This window comes from Eutrema salsugineum, unplaced genomic scaffold (assembly GCF_000478725.1).
Source record: "Eutrema salsugineum unplaced genomic scaffold, Eutsalg1_0 scaffold_1, whole genome shotgun sequence".
In the NCBI taxonomy this organism is placed as follows: Eukaryota; Viridiplantae; Streptophyta; class Magnoliopsida; order Brassicales; family Brassicaceae; genus Eutrema; species Eutrema salsugineum.
Genome location: NW_006256909.1, coordinates 487,286 through 510,772, shown reverse-complemented (window position 1 = coordinate 510,772; position 23,487 = coordinate 487,286). Strand labels below are relative to the sequence as shown.

Genomic DNA, 23,487 nt, shown 5'->3' with positions numbered 1-23,487 from the left:
GCTTGTGTGGCTGATACTCATTATTTCTTGAAAATATAGTAAACAATTCTTAATTAACAATTATTCAAGGTGTCTTAGTTGTAGACTTATATCTATTTGTACCAGTTTTCCTCTATCTCATAGTTGTACCAATTGTACTAGTTGTCCTCTTATCTCTTAGTTGTACCATTCGTACCAGTTGTCCTCCTCTGCAGATTTGGTGATGAACTCAGGTATAATTATAATTTACCTAAGAATCACTACAATTCAACGATTATATTTAACAAATTATCCATGCAAATACCTAATCGTCACATAAAACTGGGTTACCAACCCGATTTGCAATTATAATAAAAGAATTTTTAATCAGCAATTATTTAAGTTGTCTTAGTTATATCTATTTGTACCAGTTTTCCTCTATCTCATAGTTGTACCAATTGTACTAGTTGTCCTCTTATCTCTTAGTTGTACCATTCGTACCAGTTGTCCTCCTCTGCAAATTTGGTGATGAATTCAGGTATAATTATAATTTACCTAAGAATCACTACAATTCAACGATTATATTTAACAAATTATCCATGCAAATACCTAATCGTCACATAATACTGGGTTACCAACCCTATTTGCAATTATAATAAAAGAATTTTTAATCAGCAATTATTTAAGTTGTCTTAGTTATACCTATTTGTACCAGTTGTCCTCTATCTCATAGTTGTACCAATTGTACTAGTTGTCCTCTTATCTCTTAGTTGTACCATTCGTACCAGTTGTCCTCCTCTGCAGATTTGGTGATGAACTCGGATTTTAATTCTAATCTACCTAAGAATCACTACGATTCAACAACTATATTCGATAAATTATCTATGCAAAGACCTAATCATGGGTAACCAACCCGATTTGCATACCGAACAAGCAATTTTGGCAAATCTAATCCCTAAATTGTGAAATCCATAAATCTCTAAATAAAAACCTATTTGGGGTTTGAAGCTTCAACAATTGTGGTTGGAAGAGAAGATGAAGATAAGAAACTGATTACAGAGAATGAAGAGACAAAGTTTGGATGATGAAGATATGATTTTGGTGATTTTTAGAATCTATTGTCGATGATGAAGATGAATAGAGAAAAAAAAAATGATAATTAAAGAAAAAGAATTTAAAAAATTAAAAGAAATTAATTTTTTTAAAAAGGTGAATTTTTTATGGGTTATCGGGTGGGCTTAAAACGGGTGGGTTTTACCCTGGTATTTTCGTGATTATGAAGAAATATAAGAAGAATGATATAGTTTCCAGGGTTTAAGTTAATAAAAATAATTCAAAAAAAAATTAATTATTAGACAGATGGCTTTTTAGCTTACTTTTTTGCTTTTCAGCCGCGCACTCCAATGGCTCAGGCAAATTAAAAGTTTCTCCGCAAATGCTCTTGCGATTGTCACCATTAACATAGAATGTGTTCGACTGGAGTATTTGCTCTCTGTTTTCCGGCTAAATTTCATCATCGCCGGGAAAAAGCACAAACTTTTACTCCGACCCACTTCCGTAATCCAAATGGGCTTCCATTTCGGTGGAGAAATTCGCGAGCTTTCGCTCCCAATCTCTCCCAATCCGTCAATTTCGCTTCGCCCTTTTCACATCCCCCTCTTATACGCTCTTCGACGTCTCTTTCATCCAAGGATTTCGTCCAGATTTTGGCGAGAAAAGCCGCGTTTTTACTTGTTGGGTGGTTTGTCTTTCTAGGGCTCTCTTCTTCGAAACCTGCTTTAGCGCTACCCGCTGCAACTGTGAGCTCTCAATCGGAGTTAGAGGACGAAACAATGTTCGAGAAGCTTCTGGAAAGTGAGCCAGAGAACATGGAGGCAATGAAGGCTGTTTTGTATAAGAAGATGAGGAGAGGGAAAACTGAAGATGCTGTGAAGTATGTTGAGAAGTTAATGAAGTTAGAGCCTCGTGAAGTTGAGTGGAAGCTGCTAGAAGCGCTTTGTTATGAGACGATGGGACAGTTGAGCAAGGCTAAGAGATTGTATAAGGATATTCTCAAAGAAAACCCTCTTTTGATCAGAGCTTTGCACGTATGTGTTTTCTCACCCTTTTGATGATGCTTCTCTTGGATTAGAGTTTTGCATCGAAACTGTGAATTAAGTGGATGTTTAGGAGAAATGGTGCTTTATTTTGCTTGGTAGGTAATAGAATGGTGCTTTGATTCGATATTGCAATATCTTAAAAATCAGTTTTGGTATTGCCTTAATCCTTGCAGGGTCTTGCTATGGTCATGCACAAGACTCATGACTCCTCTGTCTTTGATATGCTCAAGGAAGCTATGGAAGTTGCTCGACTAGGCAACCGAGTAACCGAGGAGAGAAACATTCAAGTCTTGATCGGCCAAATGCATATTGTGAAGGTAAAACCGATCATTTGCCGAACTTGTCCTATATATCCTTCTTGTGTGTTTTGGTCCTTTGAAAGATCTTTAAGAATGCATGATATGGAGATTGGTTTGAAACCTCAGGGTCAATTTGAAGAAGGGCTAAAGGTATTTCAACAGATGGTAAATGATAACCCTCGAGATTTTCGACCTTACCTTTGCCAGGTAATTTTATATATGAAAATAATGAGCTTTGACTCACTAAAGTGATCTCTCAGTTATCAAGTGAAAGAAAGGGATTCAGCTTTATCTTTTGCTGTTGCACTTTGAAGAAATTGGTGGTCTATTTGTTTCAGGGCATAGTATATAGCTTAATGGATAGAAAAGAGGAAGCAGCTCAACAATTTGAGGTCTATTGGAGTCTTGTCCCTGAAGAATTCCCGCAAAAGGGATTTCTTGACGATGTTGCGTTGGCTGCTCAATCCAAAACCCGAGAGCGCCTCCAAAATGCATTCAAAGCTAAATTTACTCGTGGGAAATAGGTCACGGATAGATAGTTTTTCGAGATCTTCTCAATGCTTCATTCATCAGTTAAAATTTTGTTCGTGGGAGTAACATGGCATTTGCTTATAAGGAATATTCGGGTGTGAAATGTTAACATGTGTTGGTCTAAAGACAAAACCGCTCTTAAAGCAGGCAGAGTCCGTGGCTGCGTTTGGAATCTCAAAGAAGCCGTTTTTTTTTTGTTTTTTCTGCAATTGGATAGCGATTACTTGCAGCTTTAGAGTAGACATGAAAGGTAGTAACTTTCTTTGTTATCTGTAAAAAACTTTTGGTGCTGTTTCAGTTTAGGTATTTGTTCTCGTACATCTCTTCCAGCATTAGAAGTTTTCAAGTAATTGCAAACTCAAGATGACAAGATTATATGTCGGGCAGTGTTTTTCAAAGCGGTCCCCTCTAGAGTCCAGACGATTCATTAATATATTTCTGGTTCCTTTTTGATTGACGGGCCTTAACAGTCTACTGGCCCATTTTCTATTTTAAGGCCCAGTAATTCCTTTAAGGCCCAATTGGATTGGGACATAACTGTAAATAGAAATGCTTCTAATCCCTTCCTGAGAAACTTCGGAAGAGCCGAAAGAACGTGAACTCTCTCCCTCTCGCTACCTTCTCTTGCTCTCCTCTGGTACACTTCGCGCCTCTGTAGTTTCTTCCTGTATTCTGGTGTGTGCGTCTTTATTGGCACTGACTACATTTATGCGGTTTTTCTGTATGTATATGATTGTGTATGGTTTAGTTGTACTGTATATTTCTTCATTTGCTTGACTAGTTTTGTTGTGACTTTTGTGAATTTTTTGTTTCACTGTAACAAAAATGATGAAATTGATCTGGTGAGATTAGGTCAGAGACGCTTCTGATGGCTCCTCTTACGCTCTCTGTTGATGTGAAGAGCTCTTCAGTGAGTGCTCCTGGTAAACTCTCTGAATTTTTGTTGTTTTACTCTCGTGAGAGTTCTTTAGTTCGTTTCCGTATTGGTTTTGTGGATTTGTCAAAAAAAAAAAAAGGAGAGATAGAGAGAAATGTTTATTAATTTATTTGTTGGGTTTCTGCAGATGTTTCGAATAGAGTAATGCAGATTCCACAGCTCAGAACGAGCAAAGGCTTTGCTTCAGTCAATACGCAAGACGAAAAACCCTTTGATTTCTTCCGCACTCTATTTGGTAAAGAACAACTGTTTCGGGTTCAGGACTTTATATATTTATATATAGCTTCCACTTTCTCCTGTGGCTCATTTGCAATTGAGGAATAATATTTTTTCTTCTCAAAGTTTTAACCTTTTCTTGAATCGGCAGCTTCGGGTGTCTACGTTTTCTTTGATTTGTTTCCGTTTTGATGATGCAGAGGGATTTATAGCAGGAGGTACAGCTGGAGTTGTAGTTGAAACAGCTTTATACCCGATTGATACAATTAAGACTAGACTTCAGGCAGGTCAAGGAACTAATTTTTTTCACTTCTTTCTTAGAATTGATCTTAACTGTATGTGCAACTAGCTCCTGTAATCATTTGGTCTAGACAAAAATATAAAGGTTGAACTTTAGTTCCTAAAATATTTTAATCTTATGATGTAGGCAGCTCGTGGAGGTGGGAAAATTGTTTTGAAGGGTCTTTATTCAGGATTAGCTGGAAATATTGCTGGTGTCTTACCGTAAGTGACACTGAACTCATGGAGCTAGCTCCTTTTTATTGATTCAGAACCTGGCCTACTTAGCATTGGTGATGGCTGATGCAAATACCATAAATGATGATTGTCTGACTTTTTGTTCAAGAGTATCAATGGCCTGAACACAACAAAATAAATAGTATTGACAAAACCATATCCTTGTCCCGTTTCTGTTCCTCCTATTTTATACTTGTTTTGACGCTGGTTATTTTGACATCGTTTCTTTGTAGGGCTTCTGCTTTATTTGTTGGAGTTTACGAACCCACAAAGCAGAAATTGCTGAAAACCTTTCCTGATCATTTAAGCGCAGTTGCTCACCTGGTGAGGCATTTTCTTCATCCTGCACTGAAAAAAGTATATTATTAGTGTCTCTACTAAGTGATCAGGTCATGATTATCACTAAGTGAACGGTATACAATAAGCAACAGTTAGCTCTAGATCGTTCAACAGTTTCTTGCACACGCCTTGTATTCGAGAGTGAATAAGAACAATCTGTTGCTCTTTGTTTCAAATTCCAGACTGCAGGGGCCATCGGTGGGCTTGCTGCCTCTCTGATTCGAGTGCCTACGGAGGTAAAAACTCTCTCTTGGATATCGCAATCAAGATCCTGTTCTACATAGAAACCTTCAACCGACATTTCCATGTTTGTATTCTTTAGGTTATAAAGCAGAGAATGCAGACTGGACAGTTTACATCAGCTCCCAGCGCTGTTCGACTGATTGCTTCAAAAGAGGGATTTAGGGGTCTCTATGCAGTTAGTAACACCTTTTTAAGCTCTTCCTTTTTCTAGTCTCTGCTTTATGTTGAATTTTCGTGTGGTAACTTATTTCAATTTTTTTCTAGGGGTATCGGTCCTTCCTATTACGAGATTTGCCGTTTGATGCTATTCAGTTCTGCATATATGAGCAGCTATGCTTGGGCTATAAAAGAGCAGTAAGCTTCTTGGCAAAATTATTGACATATTTTTTTATATATTTACTTCATCCTTGGGTAGGGAACCGTAAATTCTGATGAACTGTTATTTTGCATGATATGAAATTTGCTTTATCTTTTGGCAGGCGCGTAGAGAGCTTAATGATCCTGAGAACGCACTAATTGGTGCATTTGCTGGTTGGTGACATACCTTGTATGCTTTAAATAAAAAATTCCCGGATTCATAAAATTTTAACGTTAACAAGTATAATAGAGTTATTACAAAGAAAACCAGTTAATTATAGTGTGGGAGTGTTATAACTTTTTGGTCGGTTCTCTGTACCGTCGTGGTATGTGCAGGTGCTCTGACCGGAGCAGTCACCACTCCGCTTGATGTTATTAAGACAAGATTAATGGTTCAGGTAATAAATGGTTAATCACACCTTAAAAGTCTCCCTTTGTCTCTCCAAATTCGAATCATCTTATTATTATATCTTGATTTTCTCAGGGATCAGCCAAACAATATCAAGGAATCGTTGACTGTGTTCAAACAATTGTAAGAGAGGAAGGAGCTTCTGCTCTCTTAAAGGTACACACACTACTTAAAAGTTTCAATTAGGATTTCTTCGAAACTCTAATCTAAGTTGAGCAGCTTCAAGACTACAAAACCGCTAATCCTTGCACGATGATTTTACTTGTAGGGTATTGGGCCAAGAGTGTTGTGGATAGGTATTGGAGGTTCAATATTCTTTGGTGTTCTCGAGAGCACAAAGAGAACACTTGCACAGAGGCGCCCCAAGACTATTAAAGAATCGAAAGAGGAATAAATGGCAGCAGATTCTTGTGGGCAAGATAATGATTGAATGGTGATAATGTTTGACATTCTACTCCTTGTGTTCAGAGTTTGTGAAGTACCAATCGTTTCAATATTCATTTAAAAGAAGAAAGAAGAAAAAAAAAAATATTTTATATAATTTCCTGAAATTATAAAATAAATCAGTACATTTAAAATTAGCTCTTCTTTGTTTTTCTTTTCTTTTTAAAAAAAAATCAAATTTGGTGACCTGCGTTGTTGGGTTATCAAATGTTGTAGCATATTGATTTTATTAAAATTAATTACATTTGTTGAAAAAACAAATTAGTCTATTTCAAGATTTTCTTATGTAAAGTTTGGTATCTCAAACTTAATAACTTTTGATATAATGTTAACAAAATAAGAAAAAACTACAAGTTGACAAATTTGTTGTTTTTCTTTTGTTTGTCAACTTGTAGATTTTCCAATTTCATTATATCCCTTTTTTCTAAAAACATGAAATATCCATTCGATGCAAATATACAAACAATAAACCTTTGGAACTGTTCAAACAATGCAATTCTATAAGAACTTATATCAAAGACAGTTATTATACTGTACACATTTCTATATCTCTCAAGACTGCCATATAATTGCCGGAGAAAAAATGAGGAAGGAAAAAAAAAACAAAATAGAAAGAATTGTGAGACTCATGAACAAACACACACAAAAACACTGAAACCTATAAAAAAAGAAGACTTCAGTTTGTGGCTCTTCCAAAACATCAAAACCCCTTTATCCAATTTCTCCGGCTAATTTACAGCTCCATCGAGCTCTCACAACGATGAAGCAGAGAGAGAGATACTTAACATTGAATCAATTGGGATGATCTCTTTAGTTCACTCACTCACATGAGTGGTAAGTATCCTCCTCCATGTCCTTTCTTCATTACAAGTGGTCCAGCATTTTCTGGGACCTTATCCAACGCATTCATACACGCATCGACCATGTCAGGGAATCCCGTCGCTGTTGTAGCTAGCTGTAACCGTAACCTCAAATCCCGTGTTCTCTTCAACAAACACCTGAATGATCTCCACATGTATTTGGCCCACTCAGCTGGTAACCCTCCTCCTGTGAGCCAGACTGAGAATTGAGACTGGTCGCCTCGAGCTGCCATTTCCGCTCGGTAGAATCTAGCCAGTTCCAGAAGCATTGAAGCCTGTAGGGGAAGCACCGCTACAAATTCAGCCACAAATTCTTCCGCTAGTTCGGGTTTGAGCATCAGATTCCAAAGCACAAGCGCCCATTCGCTTGGCTGATTAAGACCATAAGCTTCTGCTACAATCAGGGCTTCCTGGAAACGGGATTGATCAACAAGTGCTCTCCTGGCGTTTGTTTCCGATAGACAGAGCCACTTGGAATCTGGCATCCTTATTTGAAGGGAGACAAGGGAAGCCTGACCACACGCCTTCCGTGCTTTGTTTCCAGCATCAATTGAAGTGTGAACTTCAGCAGCTTCAATGTAATAGCGCATCGAATCAAGGAGATCTTCATTTTGATCCTTGTCATAACGGAGAAACCATTGCTGTGCAGCCTGATCTGCGCGTGCCTCTAGCAAAGCAGCCGTTTCATGCTTCATGTCAAAGTGTTTATATACCTGAGAACAACGTATGTCTCATTAAAAGAAAAACCATAAGTAGAAATAGTTTTTTTTTTGGAAAAAAAAAAACCATCCTAAAATGTTGATTCATGTGAACCAGTAACGTAAGTGGTAAAAGCCAATCTTAGATATACTCTATCATCCATCATGATAGTGGATTGTGGTAAGCAGACAAAACATGATGAAATAAGTTCTTTTACTTGGCTAATTTTAGCTTACTAAAAGACATACCATTGCGAATGCATCATGGTCATCTGGGTTAAAGAGATTCAACGAAGTCAGAACAGCCATCCGGAAACTTCTGACAGCCTGGGCAGTGCCAGTGTTTGCATCAGCAGCAGCAGAAAATTTTTGTAGTAAGAGATCGAGCTGCCCGTTTTCGATTAGAATATTGAGAATGAAATTAAGAGCATGAAAGTTTCCGACTCCAGTTATTAGACGACCCAGGCATGAGAAATCGCCCTCAGCAACATAAGCCTCAACCCTAGTGGCAGCAAGTGCCACAAGAACATCAACTCCATCAAGGCACGTGGATGACTTGTAGAAGTGATGTGATAAAATAAGCAGCTCAACCTGACATTTAGCATTTCAGATTACCAAATCAGCATTGACAAACTTATTTCTTTTTAGAAGGTATTGTTAATAAGCCTCACAAAATCACATACCTCACACGCGTGAGGTATTTCCTGCCCGGTAATCACAAGACGCATTAATGAATGACCAATTTCTTGTTCAGATGGGCAAAGCTCCGCCCACTTCAAAAAGTCCGAAAATCTCCACAAAAGTGGAGCAGGCCCTTCCTCCTTTTGAGAATCTATATATCCTCCACGATGAGCTGCCAGCAAACCCTGGCACAAGGAAAAAAGATTAGAGACAACACAAAAGAACCCAGAGAAAACTGTTAGGAGGGAAAGAAGAAGTCATTAATGGAGGGGTTTTCCAAGTAGTCAATCAAAACAAACCATAAAACAAAGATTTTTGTTCAGTGGTGAAGTCAAATTTCAAAATATTGATATATGAATCGTGTTATATACGCAGACAAGTTAACAAAGATAGTTTAGCAAAGTTACCTTTAAAAAGGATTCTGCAAGAATCTGAGCGATACTAGCAGCGGGCATGGAATGTGTTTGGACAAGGAGACATGCTTCTTCAAAGGAATCTTGTGCTTTAAGAGAAAGTAACCGTAACAACTCTATGGGCTGCTTTAGGTATGCCTCGGTGAATGTAAGGCCCAGTATGTTAGCAGCTTTTATAACTGCAATGATTTTTCTTGCCAGCCCACGCCCACTGCCTTCAATTAAAATGTTTGATAGACTCTCCAAAACCTAGAGCATCAGATGCCAATCAGTCTTAAATCCAACAAAGAAATTATAAGAGCAAGATAGCGGAAAATGACAGAAAAGGATCACTAGTATTCGTTTGAATATCACAGTAGGAAGTGAACATTTAGGTGAGAAAGATATAGAGAGAACAACCTGCAGCGGTTCAATCATATGTTGGTCCATTTTTAGACTGTGTGATTGAATGACAGAACGAACTTCATCCTCCAACATTGACAGTGGTACTTGACTGCGAGGCGTAGAAAGCATTGCTAGCTTCATAACAGCATCCAGAATTATCAGCTCAGAAGGTAGGTTTCCTGGAGCAAGCTTAAGTTGGAGCTGCTTTGCAGCTGTTACTTGCCCAAACTCCAGTAAAGAGAGAACAGCTCTTTCCAGCTCCGCAGGTTCTATACTTTCTTCCCACTTTGATAAGGATATCTCCAAACCCGTGCTTTCCTCTTGAAGCTGGGACTCGCTTTTAATGTTTAGCAGAGATGAATCTTCAAAATCAGTATTCCGATCTGAAGAATCCACAAAATGTCTTCTTTGTGGGACATTTCCTTTTGCTCTCCTTTTGGGCTTTGTGCTGGCACCAAATGTTGAAGTGCTCGTGTCTTGGTTTCTTTGATGTACTTGGCCAGGGGCCCTGGAGTCATGCTTCTCTCCAGTTTTACTTTTTGTTGCTGAAGAAATATGGTTGTCCATTTTTGTTATAATACTTGCAGTTCGGTCTATAAGATTTGAACTATTCCCACTCGCCATGTCTTTTCCGTTACTACTCGGACTAAATGCTCCTAAATTTTTCACATGTGCTTCTGCTTCTACAGCCAATAGCCACACTCTAGTCTCGATTTCTCGCAGAAGATGCAAAGGATAAACCCTGGTATTGGTAAAATTGAAGTCATAAACCCAATAAAAATGATTACATATTATGGTACAAGCTCACTTACGGGTGCGACAGGGTTGTTAGCCCACTCAACCACTGAAGGGATAGCAGTAACAGCTCATAGATTTCTCTTGCAGGCAGATCTTTCTCCACCGCTTCTGCATGCCTAAGGAAAAATAAACCTGCCTGTAAGAGAATAAGCAACAGACTCACTTGTATCATTATCAGGCTTCCACATATAAACTGGTTACAAGTGGGGCAATCAATAAAGTGACCTGTAAAGCAGGGAACGAGTATCTGATGAACAGAGTTTGGCAGTGACCCCATAATGCGATTCTCTCTTCTGGAACATCCCAAAGGAATTCTTTCCATTCTGCAACCATGGATTCGGCCTACATGTAAATTAAGATTGGGCATTCAACAAATCCCAAAACATAATTAGAACCAGTGGCGTACAAACAAAGCTAGCCTGCAGCCCAATGAAAAACAGCTAATTTTCAAAGACGGAGAATGTAAACACAATATGGAGCCAATCCTCCCTGATGCGGAACCAAATTAGGGGAGCATTTCCACTCAATAAAGCTTATGTAATCTGTATTGTCAGAACCGTGCCGTGCAAGGGAAAATCCCTAGCTCCTTCTAAACACCACATTTCTTGCAAAGCAATATCGAGGTACATATAAAGATCACTATCTCCTACTCTACTGCAAGCAGTCATTCATCCTAAAGTTGAAAGAACCTCTACAAAAGCAATTCTCATGTGTCAGTGTATAATTACCATGTAGTGCTGGAGGAGTCGTTTGCTAGAGACACAGAGAACACTACCCAGAAATTGCCAACTAGTGAATAGTCTAAGACCATGATTTTCTTATAAGTTGCTAGACCTCCAGAATCCAGATGACCAGAATATTTGGTAGATCAAGTATAAGATAGGAGCCAAGAAGTGTTGTTACCTGCGTTTCAGTAACATGATGAACAGAGGATGTCCAAGGGGCACCAATGGTTTCAAGTTGCTTGGCCCAGTTTCGTGCTTGCTCCCACTGCCTGTTCTTTTCTAGAGCTGCCAGAAGAGAGCCATCATCAAGAGCCCCACTTCCTAAGCCAAGATCATTCTCCGTCCGGAGTGATGGCTCAGCCAAATTAACTTTCCAATAAAGACGCCGATAATATGTTGCCGCGGATCCCCCATCACCAAAATCAATTGCAGCAAGAAGTTGCAGTAAGCATCTTTTTTCATATGGAGACGGGCAGGTTGACAAAATAGCATCAGCAGCTTTAACAGCTGTTTTACTGATCCAAGATGCCCCAAAATTGACTTCTTTGGCCGTATTAGACTGAAAAGGCATTGATTCGTCTTTAACTCTAGCCCAAAAAGAACCCAGATGTGCTGAAGCTTCAGACAGGCGCATTTGAGAAAATGCCTGCAGAAAAATAAAAAATAAATGATTAACGACAGGTCAAAATCCTATGATTAGGCGGATAAATTAAGCATTTACAAAAACCGGCCATTAAAACCCAAAGCATTTCACAAGTTCTTAGTATCTTCTTTTCACTGCTTACATCCAATCATAACTTTTGCAGAATTCCGTTATCACTTTTCTCCCACAGAAAAACAGAAAAAGGAAAGCGGATAAAGTCATGGTGAACAAAAACAGCATCAGTCCCATGAACAGATATCGTGTAAAGTCATTGTAAACAGATAACCAAGGGCCATGAAATAGCAAGAGCAATAACCAAGGGCCCGAAGAGCAAGTATGTCTAAACGTAAGACAAACCTGAAGAGCACGGAAAAATGGCAGTAGCGAGCAGGACGGGAGGAACAATTCAAAAGCTTTTAGCAGAGGAAGAAACAAGTGTTGTTCACACAGCACTGCGACCATTTTTGATAGAGATGCATGCTCATCAGACGAGTCATTAGTAACACCGGTATCTTCAGCTTTTTCATCTTCTGCAGCTTCTGTTCTGTGGGAGGAAAAAAAACTACCAGCCGAGGTGTTTAAAGTATTAGCTGAAGCCAATGAATCCTCAGATGTATGTGCAATAAGTCGTCTCCGTTTAGGATTCCTCCTATTGTAATGAAATTGGACACCCCTAGCATCCGTTGGCAAGGAATTTGTAGATACGACGGCTGCTGCTATATTTTCGGCTATCTTAGTGGTTATATCATTCACCTTAATAGATGATGTTTCCCTGAAAAGAATGATCTTTGTTAGAGCCAAGACAAAAATAATGCATCTTTTTATTCCAGAAAACGTAAAAAAATTTGAAACGCTATTGTTATAGACTTCCGATGCATTATATTCCGATACACCCAACCCAATTGAATTTCTGTCACCAATTTTTTCACACCTGGCAGCGGTAATTTCCAACCATATCGTTAGGCATGATATAGGAGCAACATCTTGAAAGCATGATGCTATGAGAGCCAAAATAGACCACGATAACTCCTTAGCTTTCGATAAAAGGTAGCCTCCAGGATTCTTTAGCTTCTCGGAGTAAGCCAAAACGCGAAAGAGTTCAGCAGAGACATAAGATCCATCCTCTGAGAAGGAACATGTAAAACCTCCGCTTGTGTCATCTGAGTACGATATGGTAGCTTTTTTTTTAGAGTTGGCATATCTCAAAACAGTCAGTATGTGAGCTTTTAAACGTTGGTCACCAAAATCCTTTGATGCCTGACAGATGAAAATGTGACATATAATTATAACATAGCAAATTAAGCTACTGTTTGTTATTTCTGAAACCAGTGAAAAGGTGAAAGACATACCACATTGAGCACCGTATCAAATGGGTATCCTCCAAGCTGCGCTTCAGATAAGAATCCAACCTGATATTTACATACATCAGGTAAAAGGATAGCTCAGGGTAAGGAAATAAAAGGTAAGAAGAATTATCATGAACCATACCCAATCATTGTCTCTTGCTAGCATGGCCAGGTATTTGGTGCTTAGGGGAATCTTATGCATCTGACAGAAAAGAGTCACTAAACTCCAATGCAAGCTAGCAGATGTCTGCTGAGACCGCAGTTCAGACCCATCACCATCACCTGTTAACAGCCAGTATCCACTTGTTTTTCTATCTACTCCAATATCTGGAAGACTAGCTTGTTCCAGATGATGAAGAACAAGCATTAGCGGAAGACAGGGTTGAGCACCAGAATTACTGTTTGGAGTATGTTTTTGCTTAGAGACACTTGAAATATCAGGATAAGCATATTCATTAGCTAGGGCCCTAGCTAGTGACCCCATTAGATCACCTTCACTAGATACCGCATGAAACAGAGAACCCTTGAGCAGTTTTTGTTGTGCCATATCCGCATTATCATTTGATTCGTAAAAGGATGATATCCTTCTCAATGATGCCACGTCTATCCGAAGCATGCTGGCAGATAAACCACAAAGTTCAAGCAGGAAGGCACATGAAGCCACTAACACAGAATCCTTAAAGTGTGTGATAGCAAGTGGTATGGCCTGGAGAGCAAAAGAGGATGTCATGCAGACATAAATAGACAGTAAAAGAAGAAAAAAAAGACCAATAAAAGCGTTGCAGATAGAATGAAAATTAAGCTAGCCATGGTAAGACAACTAGCACGTACAGATGAAAGAAGTGACTCATCAGTCTGCGTCAGAGGTGCAAGTAGCATCGGAACATCTGACTGCATATTTCTTTGTCTATGTGTCGAAGAGCCAGACTGATCTTCCAGTTTCAGCTTTTCAACTCTATGTTCCAGGAAAGCATTAAAAGCTGCAAGTGGCCGTCCACGATGCAGAAAGTGCTCAAGTCCAAGTTCGGCTCCCTAATTTCAGTTCAACTTAAACGTAAGTAACTATGATAAAAACTCTATCAGTCCGTAAATATACAAAGCTCAGTGATTTATTGCATGAGCATGAGATGACAACCTTCATCAAAGATAATTTCGAGAAATGAGATATTGACATGACAATAAATCGATAAGAAACTAAATTAATGCCTGAAACATTTAAAGCATACGCAAAGGTAGCATCATCGACAGGTTAGAAAGATAGGAATATTATATAACCACCTCAGTTTTTGTGTTATGAAGTTCCTCTTCGATGTGCTTCTGTATGATTGCTTCCCAAGATATGGCACTAATCTCAGTCGGATCGTCCACATTTATAAAGAACTCAACACCTCTGTGCAGTAGATATTCTCCTGTAGGATATCCTGAGAAAGACAGCCATCCAAGAGGTCCCTACGGAGAAAACGTTCCCGTATAAGAGACTGCGCAAAAACGTTTTAAGCAAAACATATATGCTCTAGAATTCCATTGAGCAGATAAATCTCAACTACTGATAGCAGTAGATGTGTAACTTTATAACTGGCAGATTATAAGCAAAGCCTATATGTAACTGGAGGTGTTTTCCTTCCTGCCTTTATCTTAGACTCTTAGTGGTCACTTCCCCTAATGATTTGCATATGTCTGCAGCAGTTTCTCACAACCATCCCACAATCTCATAAAACTTCTTAAGTTTATTATATTACCGATTACAGTGCAAGTATTGAGTATAACTGGAACCCTCAAATCCAGAAAGTTGAAAGAGTGTTGTACAACTCAGAAGGGCCCATAAAACATACAATCAGAAACGGATACCTGGATATAAAGCTGAACTAATCTACGAACCGCCTTAGGAAACCAGCAAGGCAACATCTGCAGGAGTGAGGTATCACGTGCAGCTGAGAAGAATACACTGTCACGCCAATTCAGATACTCTGACAAGACTGGTAAATCATAGAGTGAGAGTATGACATCAATATCATTACATAAAATAAAATAAAAAGTGTAGTGGATTAGGCTTTACCATTCTTAGCTTTGGTCCGCAAAAGGTTGCCAGAAATATCTTCTCCAATACAAGCAGTAACAAGCTTACTCCATAAGGTAGGGAATCTCTGAAGAAATGATCTCAAATTCTCCAATGTGCACTGCGCAGAAGAGTTACTGTGCCTGTTCACACTGCCAGTGCTCAGGGATTTTTGAATTGGCACAGGAGCACACATCATAGTTGCCAAAGCTGCCATTTCTCCTGCCCCTTCAGCAATGTCATCAACAGTACACACAATTTCATCAATCTCTGCAACACTAAGTTCACCATTTGGTGCCGCACCACGTGACATAATTGAGCGCGCATTTGAAAATGAAGCATCATACTCCCGGCCCTTGATCCTGGTGAGCAGCAACCATTTTGCCCAGTGAGAATCACCCTGATTACATTGGACAGATTCTTGGCATTATCAGTAAAATGTAAGTTTTCGAAAAACAGACCAAAAGGCATAGCAAGAACAGACATATAAACACATATATTTGGAAAGCACTTACAACAGCTTCCTGCAATGAACTGAGTGAATCATTATCTAGGACCAAATCGTGATGATCAAGGTACAGATCCAGAAGGTTTGGCAGATTATATTGTGTGCAATAATGAATGAATAGCTTGTGTACAGCATTCAAGGTATCAACATTTGCTCCTCTCTCCTTTCTGGACAAACAAAGATCTAGGGATGGCCTACAAGATTCCACCTTAAATGAAACTTCACAATTACTAAGGATGACACCTGCCCCAGCCAGAAGATAGACTACATCTAGAGCGTTCTCCCAATATTCTTTTAAAAATATAAGTTTTCTTGCAAGTTCCTGCTCCATAAGCGTTGTTAGCCACAAGGAGCACCGGATATCTGCAGGTAGTCTAAATATCTTGATATAAGGGACTTCCATAAGTACAGCATCCACTTCTTCGATGGAGCATATAAACTCGCTACGGGAAGAAATTGAATAATTAACGCCAGAAGACTGCTTCGGACCATCTAAAGCAATTTGCAAACTTCCGTCATATAAAAGATCCTCAGGAATGAGATCCAACAGCTTAAGGACTTCATCCCAATCATTGTGACACATAAAATACTCCAACTGGGAATCCCATGGAACATGAACACCCATAACTAAAGGCTGATCCAAGACTATCTGCACAAATTTCAACAAGAAATATTACTAAAACCAAAAACTACAGACATAATTTGAAACGAACAAAACAACCTTTGCCTGAGTGAGTTCACGGGAGTAAACACACACACACACACACACAATATTGATATGCAAAGTCTTTAACCCTTCATTCAAGTGTATTACTTCTCACAATTGAAAACTAATGACGACTTCCAGTTCAAGATTGTTGTAGGACTAATAGATTGCTCATGTGCTAATACAAGTAAGAAGATAACAAATGCAACCAAAGCTAAAACAGCAGGAGAGCAAACACTATTTACAGATCTACAATTTCATCCACGCTTTTTGTTAAGAGGAAAAGATAAGCAGAGGGTAGCTATTCGAGAAGCAAGCACAGATGGCAACTTATCTACACTTGGCCCGTTCTTTATGAACCAAGGAAACAACTGAGAAAAGTACTGTGACGAACCAGTGTAAGACTACAAACACTGTTAAGCTATGCAGATCAACAAATAATATAACTGATCCAATTTCAAAACATGCAGAGTAGGTTGCAATCAATTTGGACTTCCCCTGGACCTGGAGGTACTAACATTCTAGAATGGTGCAAGAAGATAAATTATTCAGACATCTAAAGAGTAACGCGAAAAAATGACTATATCCAACTTCTTACATGATCAAATGTTCTCTGATCCCAAGCATTTGACCACACAGCTGCTGCAGCCCAGTAGCCAGCAGTTGCATCGGTTTCATCAGGGGCGTGCTCAGATGCACTCTCATTGATTTTTGTCCAAGAACCTATAACAACACCATCAACCTCACCACACCCAATCTCGAGATGCTGGAACAAAGAAGTCCCCCCAAGGTGCAAGCTGATTTTACTGGAGTCAAAAGGTACTTCAGCCTTCAGGAGTTCCTTTCGACGAGTAAGATATGTTTCCCAAAAGTGGCTGCTAGGATATAGCCTCTTTTTTGTCACACGGTCAAGCAAAGAAGAAGTTGAAATGAAGTCAGCATCATACAGAACCAAGATACCCTTCTAACAAGTAATGATTACGAAATGTTATACCTCGATAAGAGATATCCTTTCCAGTACATTGTCTTCGTATGGTCTTAAAAAACCATGTTTTCTCATTTCTTCAGCGATCTGATATCGAAGAGATCTTCTCACTGTGCCAAATACCAACTGATTGAGACACGCTTCTACATCCTCTCCGAGCCTTTGCAGAGTTGCAATGGCAACTCCAGGTTCACCCTACACATCAGTAAAGCCAAGTACTAGACATCAACATTTACACTACTCTGTCTAACCAAGTATATTCAGGTTTACCTTCAAAAATAGGTCATAGGCAATAGATCTTCCGATATCACGAACTTCAGTAAATGTATCATGATGCTCTCCGTTCTCAACTGAGTCTTTAGAATGTTGAAGATGCAACTGAAGGACAGCTAAAGGGAGTCGACCCGAGAGCAAGGCATCCTTAACCACAGTTTTCAAATCTAAATTATTAGTCTTCCAACGAGCCATCATCTCCTTGGGATTTTCCAACGGAAGAACTTTCTTCTCTGCAATCACTCCTTGGGGTACAAGGCCAGACGCATAACTTATTTCGTCAATGACCTGACCAGCTTTGGCTGTCATCGTAGCCATAGGAGTCAAAGCAAGCTCTTCACTGGTATTGATTACATAAGTGTCAAGTTGTCTCGACTCCGCAGATGCTGCATCAGGAACAACTTCAAGTTGAGAATCATCATGCAAAGAATTTGGGTCTACCAGGTTCACTGACTTTTCATTCTTTCCCTGTAATCAACACACATGTCATATTTCAAAGTTTAGAGCAAAAACAAAAAAAAAAAATCTACAATTAACTTATAGCATTATTTCCATACATACCTTTCCTAGGTTCTTAAACTTTCTGTAAATACGGGATTGAAAATTGCGGGTGACCTCCAAAAGATAACCCATCTCTGACAGCCTCCTCGAATTTTCCATTACGTCGCTATGGATTGAAATTGGCGGAAGTGAAAGTATTTGTGTCCTATATTTGCTGTCCAAGATGTATCCATCTTTCTGATATTCAAGTAACCCATATATGCGAATCATCTCAGTCGCAAACCCTGTAGCCAGTGCGAGGAGCCTACATTCAACATGTAGAGATAAGTATGGATATGGCAGCGTGAAAGCAGCTGAGCCAATAAAGCTTATGGCATGCTAACCCTCACAGATAATAATGTTCCTAAACTGGCTTCTAAGATATACCACATGACAATGCATTAATATACTAAATCCTGAAGATCTGGTTGATTTTCAAAACGAACAAAAAAAAAAAAAAGTGGGGCTTGAAGAGGCTTTTGCATGAATCGGAACACGCCGTCAATCGAAGTGCACGTGTAACAAGTATAAACATTTTCTTTCACTTATTACCATATAGGTGTAGTTATACAGCATAGTAATAAGATTAAAAAAAGCATGCTAATGAATAAGGACATATCTACCAAGCAGGGAGAACACTACTTTTAACACGTTGTTAATCCATATCATTGAAGTTGAGAACTGGAAAACAAAACTATTCTTATACCGTTCATTACTCCGAAGATCCTCACCTAGATACAGCAGAAATTTCATTATCGTTTCTATTCTTGCGCGACAACAGATACAGAGCAGAAAAGAGCACCCTTAGCATGCCTTCTTCTGCCAGCTTCACATTACTAAGCATCTTCAAAGACCTACTCATACAGCAGCGTTAATCAAAATTAATTAATTGATACAAGACAAATTGCAGTGATGGCAATAACACATGTCTACACTAGAGATGAGGGTAAAATCATGGAAAATAGGCTGAAAGAATATTCATATCCCAAATTTAGATGAGGATGGGTACCAACTGGACGAGAGTGCCCTTAGAGATCTTAATCTTTAAGGTCTACATTAAATTCCAGTAATGCAGTAATGATCACAGGAATATAGCATAAACATTGCTCATCTAGCTAACAACAAATAAGAGAGAAAACTCGGAGTAGAAATGCATGATAAAAGGAGGATGAGAAAATGCACGTTAAAGCAATAAAAACTTTTACTTTTAGTAGAAAAACAGCTTGGCAGAATTCAGAACGATATAGTTATCATACACTGTTACACGAGACATTGACAAGCAATATTCACATCATTCAAAAGAAACCATAAGACAAAAAACCAAAGTTGTCAACCGAACCAATAAAACCATGCATAACTCTTTTTTTTAATACTTGTTGTTTAAGAAGCCTCATTTTACGGTGGGGGACTATGGTTCTCAGATTGGGGGAAAAATATACAACACAGCAAAAATACTAGCAACTTACTCGTTGATGTCATCATATTTTAAGTAGTCCAACGCCATTTTCAGTCGACGCAAACGAGCAAGTTTTAGGTCCCAACCTATAACAGCAGTAATTCATTAAGCGTACCATAAGCTTATTGAACAAAAACTTAAGTGTAATCAAGTCTATAAATCATCTTAAAGTCTCAATATGTGAGGTTCTGCTATTACAAGATAATATAAATATGAAGAAACAGAGGAAAAAAATGCATTGAGCTACTGCGATACAAGGATTTTCTCATGCTCACGAACAGCTGAGGACTTTTCAAAAAAAATTGCAAGCACCGAGATGATTTCATTGTAGTAATTAGTAATTGACAAGCACTTAGTTACAGTTAAGTTCAGTTCCATTCTAATTTCCACATGCATTGGCATATCAAACTAACCCGCATGACATAGTTTAAATGACCTAGTTTTCAACTATTTGTAGCTTCACTGTTTGAGCACGACAAGCCACGTTGGTTAAGAGATCGATATGAATCTATAAACGAACTGGACAATATGAAAGTGTAAAATCTATGAAATTAAAACCTTTAAGGATAATTATTTATGTATGCTTGCAGTTCATGGAATGAGTAATGTTTCTTACCATTTTCCAAGCACAAACGATCTGCAGCTTCAGGGCCTTCAAACAAGATAACTCTATCTATAACCTCAACTTGCCAAGGAAAACGTAGTTCCCCTGTTCTCAAATTTTCTATTCCCTGGCATCCGATGACAGAGGTTTGGAGTGGCTGCAGATATCCAATGGCCTCAACAGTTGGGTAATTTGAGGTTATTGAAATGGAAGGAAGATAAACTGAAAGACCACTACAAGTCACCAGATAAAGAAATCCTTGGAAAGAGCAACCAACTGATTCTCCTACGAAAGTTTCTTGTGCATCTTGAATAGAAATCTTGTTGTCATCGTATTTTAAATAGCTATCATCTCTCGCAGTCATATGAGTCTGCAGGCTGTAATGAAAAACCTTACAGCTTTGATCTTCCTTTTTTGTGTGCTTTCTAGAGAAATGAGTGAAGCCCAATGGAGAAAAACATATGTTATCATCCAATCCTAATTTTTCAGTGGATAGAAACATCTTCCGCGTGACATGTAAGTCTCTTTGGAAATTTTCAACTCTCGGCACATTTGTTTTAGGCTGAGCAGAAAAACCACTCAACCATGAACCAGAATAACCAGCTCTTCGATCAAAATTGTTGTGTTGTCTTTCCAAACATGGATCACACCTGGAAAAAGCATCTTCACCTCGAGAGCCAGAGGAATTAGCGTGGTGTACTTTTTGCTGGCCAACGTCCATGCCACCGATTTTCCACCCAACCAGGCTTCCAAGCCCAAAATGACATAAATAAGGAATAGATTCCACAGACATATGGTATTCCTTGGTAACAAAGTCATCAACACATAACACATATACCAAACCGTTTTCGTCAACTGCAGCTAGCAGTGGTGTATGAGAAGCTACAATAAGCTTTCTAAACTTTCTTCTGTCTACTGAACCAACAATGCGAGCCTTAGACATGGATGGAATAAGACTTTGAAAGTAACTTCGCTGATCAGCCTCTCCAGTTGCTTCTTGCATGACTGATGAAGAATGCAATCCACGACCAGTCTGTAAAATATCCTGATGAGCAAAACAATCCCCAGATTTCACATCATATAGAAAAATCAAACCAGAAACACTGAGGCAGATAACAAATTTATCAGATAGCCGGAAATCAGCCCACTCATTCGTAGGTCCACTACTTGATTCCCCAAATTTCACAAGGGAGACCCATTCCATCCCCCAGCTAAACAGCTGGGCAACAAAGACAACGCTCTTATCCTTGCTTCTATCGTTTTCATTGCTAGTAGGGGTAGATACACAGTCTGATAGCTCCATAACAAATCCAATCAGAAAATGAGAATCGCTGGAGAAAACTTTGGTGCATCTGTACAAACTGTTTATACTGGCATTGTTAATGGGCATATCAGCTCGAGATTTTTCATCCAAAGCAGTCGGATCAGAAGCCACAAGAAAACTATCGCCACTTACATTACCTTCCTCCGGCATATTATCCTTCTGAAGTATGGAATTGTCTTGGAAAAGGAGATTCGAGAAAGGAAGATTAATATCTAATATGCTGAATGAAACAACCTCTGCAGAAGCAGGAAACGCTGACTTCTCAGGGAACCTTGACTGTTTTGTACCCTCAATTTCAGTAGTTACCACATCAATTAGAAAAGATTGCATCCACTTCTTTGTACCATTAAAAGAAGAGACTCTTTCGTGTTCCGATTTCTGATTTAGCGTAGAAGGTCCCCATTCAACCCACTTACCATGCCTCAGCTCACCATTTGGTTTGTCTTTGGCTCTGTCACTTGTATTATCTTTGAAAGAGCAAAAAGCATGGACCGTAACACCACGATTTCCAGATACAAACAACAATTCCCTAAACAAAGGATCTTTGTGCAGGTTGTAAGTATCCCCACAACTACCCCAAGCAACAGACTTTGCATCAAAGATAAAAGGAAAACTATTGCAACTAGTACTGCAGTTATCTACAAAACCTGGCTCTCCAGGACCAACTCCTGATCCAGAAGGAGATGCAATGTTCTCTGGATCGGACTCACTAGATGCTGTAGAATTATACAAAGGGGACGGAGAGAAAGTAGGACTATTCGCCTCTTCATTATTACAACTCACCGACACCTCGCTGCCAATAGAACTCCCTGATAACAGCGAAAACAAAATTGAACAGCTTTTATTAAAATGAAACCCATATGCACACTCATACGAATAAGAAAACAAGTTTTTACCTGAAACCAGAGGAAGCAGTGCAGCTTCGGAGTGGTGAGAGAGTAATAACAACAATTGCCTCGATGGAGAAATAAAAGACTCGCGAAATTCTGATAGCTTGAGTGGCAATTGAGAAGGTTCCCACTTGTGCAGCTGCAGCAGCGTCGGGGCTTCATTCAACAACCTTTCCATCTTCTTCTTTTTTCAACACTAGACAATAGAAGCACGCACAAATCAGAATTCTACAAAGAACAAGGAGCAACGGAACCTAAGAACGCGGATTTCGACCCTAGAACTCCAAAATTCAAGCTAGAATCTTAAAACCCTAGCTCTAATTCGATTCAACAACACTGTTCTCAGAGAAAACCTACAAAAACCTTGAGAGAGAGATCAAGAGCAAGAGATACCTGAATCAAGCGGTTGATATCAGAGGCGAAATGAAGCAGAGCTATCGCGAAGGCATCGCTACTCTAAGTTGGAAAGAAAAACAAAAATCCCCAAAAAATGAAGTCGTACGAAAGATGATGATGAAGACATTTGTGATTTGACGACGTGAGATGAAGAAATTTTTGGTGTTTTCCTCCGCCGAGGATTCGGTTCACTGCACGCCTCCACGGACCACCGTGTCAGTCGTCTGTTTCTGTGCTTACGTGGAATTTTCTATATTTTAAATAAACTAAAAATCACAATTCATTAAAGACCAAATTCTTATGGGCTTGCAAATTATCTCCATAAGATCTCTTATATGGGCCTAGAGTGCTCCAAATATTTGGTTTAATACACCTCCATAAAATCACATAAAATCTTTCCAAAGATTTGGTTTAATACACCTCCATAATTCTTTTCTTCTTTTTTGAGGCAAACGGGAAATCGTATTTCTTTGTATAATATTTTCCTGTATTAAAAACATAAATAAAAGGGTAACGTAACTTCTTGGCCGTTGAAAATTAATTCTCGGACCCCAGAAGCTAAAGGAAATGAATAACTTGTAATGGCAAACATAAGTAATAATAACGAATGACTTTTATGGTAACATCTTTTTCTTATATCATATATTTACCCTAAATTATGTCATATTAAGATGGGACCCAGTTGCATATCACCAAACTAATTTATATAAACTCGGGATTAAGTTTTTGATTGGTGCAGTTATGTCCAATCATTTGAAGGTCCCTCCATGTTTGGTTTCAGTTTCACATGATTGTGGTGTAGTTAGTGTTCAATTCTTATGGTTTGACATTTGTCACTGGTGTTTTTTTTTCT

The 23,487-nt window shown here is 38.9% G+C and overlaps 3 protein-coding genes across 6 annotated transcripts; 2 read left to right on the top strand and 1 right to left on the bottom strand.

The window, feature by feature from the left end:
• The first annotated feature begins 1,369 nt into the window (after nt 1-1,369).
• On the top strand, nt 1,370-3,216 carry LOC18029042 (protein SLOW GREEN 1, chloroplastic). Its single transcript, XM_006411684.2, has 4 exons — nt 1,370-2,045; nt 2,231-2,374; nt 2,483-2,563; nt 2,695-3,216. The coding sequence occupies exons 1-4, from the start codon at nt 1,425-1,427 to the stop codon at nt 2,878-2,880; spliced, it is 1,032 nt and encodes a 343-aa protein (XP_006411747.1). The 5' UTR covers nt 1,370-1,424; the 3' UTR covers nt 2,881-3,216.
• A 203-nt stretch (nt 3,217-3,419) lies between these two features.
• On the top strand, nt 3,420-6,485 carry LOC18029041 (S-adenosylmethionine carrier 1, chloroplastic/mitochondrial). Of its 2 annotated transcripts, none has more exons than XM_024150058.1 (13): nt 3,420-3,524; nt 3,740-3,810; nt 3,952-4,059; nt 4,241-4,327; nt 4,472-4,544; nt 4,790-4,880; nt 5,078-5,131; nt 5,218-5,313; nt 5,403-5,492; nt 5,618-5,669; nt 5,832-5,893; nt 5,980-6,060; nt 6,173-6,485. In XM_024150058.1, the coding sequence occupies exons 2-13, from the start codon at nt 3,756-3,758 to the stop codon at nt 6,296-6,298; spliced, it is 975 nt and encodes a 324-aa protein (XP_024005826.1). In that variant the 5' UTR covers nt 3,420-3,524; nt 3,740-3,755; the 3' UTR covers nt 6,299-6,485. The 2 variants fall into 2 exon arrangements, with proteins under 2 accessions (XP_024005826.1, XP_024005827.1); XM_024150059.1 differs by having other exon boundaries at nt 3,462-3,562.
• A 281-nt stretch (nt 6,486-6,766) lies between these two features.
• Nucleotides 6,767-22,816, bottom strand: LOC18029040. Of its 3 annotated transcripts, none has more exons than XM_006411682.2 (26): nt 22,632-22,816; nt 22,245-22,434; nt 20,037-22,157; nt 19,431-19,506; nt 18,696-18,818; nt 17,986-18,229; nt 17,422-17,892; nt 17,161-17,346; nt 16,765-17,058; nt 15,468-16,109; nt 14,953-15,352; nt 14,745-14,872; nt 14,175-14,345; nt 13,728-13,928; nt 13,039-13,602; nt 12,900-12,959; nt 12,482-12,807; nt 11,908-12,322; nt 11,086-11,553; nt 10,408-10,524; nt 10,197-10,318; nt 9,400-10,126; nt 8,995-9,249; nt 8,590-8,772; nt 8,156-8,497; nt 6,767-7,921 (listed from the first exon to the last, which is right to left on the bottom strand). In XM_006411682.2, exons 2-26 carry the CDS (start codon nt 22,414-22,416, stop codon nt 7,172-7,174), a joined length of 9,558 nt encoding a protein of 3,185 aa, XP_006411745.1. In that variant the 5' UTR covers nt 22,417-22,434; nt 22,632-22,816; the 3' UTR covers nt 6,767-7,171. The 3 variants fall into 3 exon arrangements, with proteins under 3 accessions (XP_006411745.1, XP_024004647.1, XP_024004648.1); XM_024148879.1 differs by having other exon boundaries at nt 10,197-10,298; nt 10,408-10,505; XM_024148880.1 differs by having other exon boundaries at nt 14,745-14,827.
• Nucleotides 22,817-23,487: the final 671 nt, after the last annotated feature.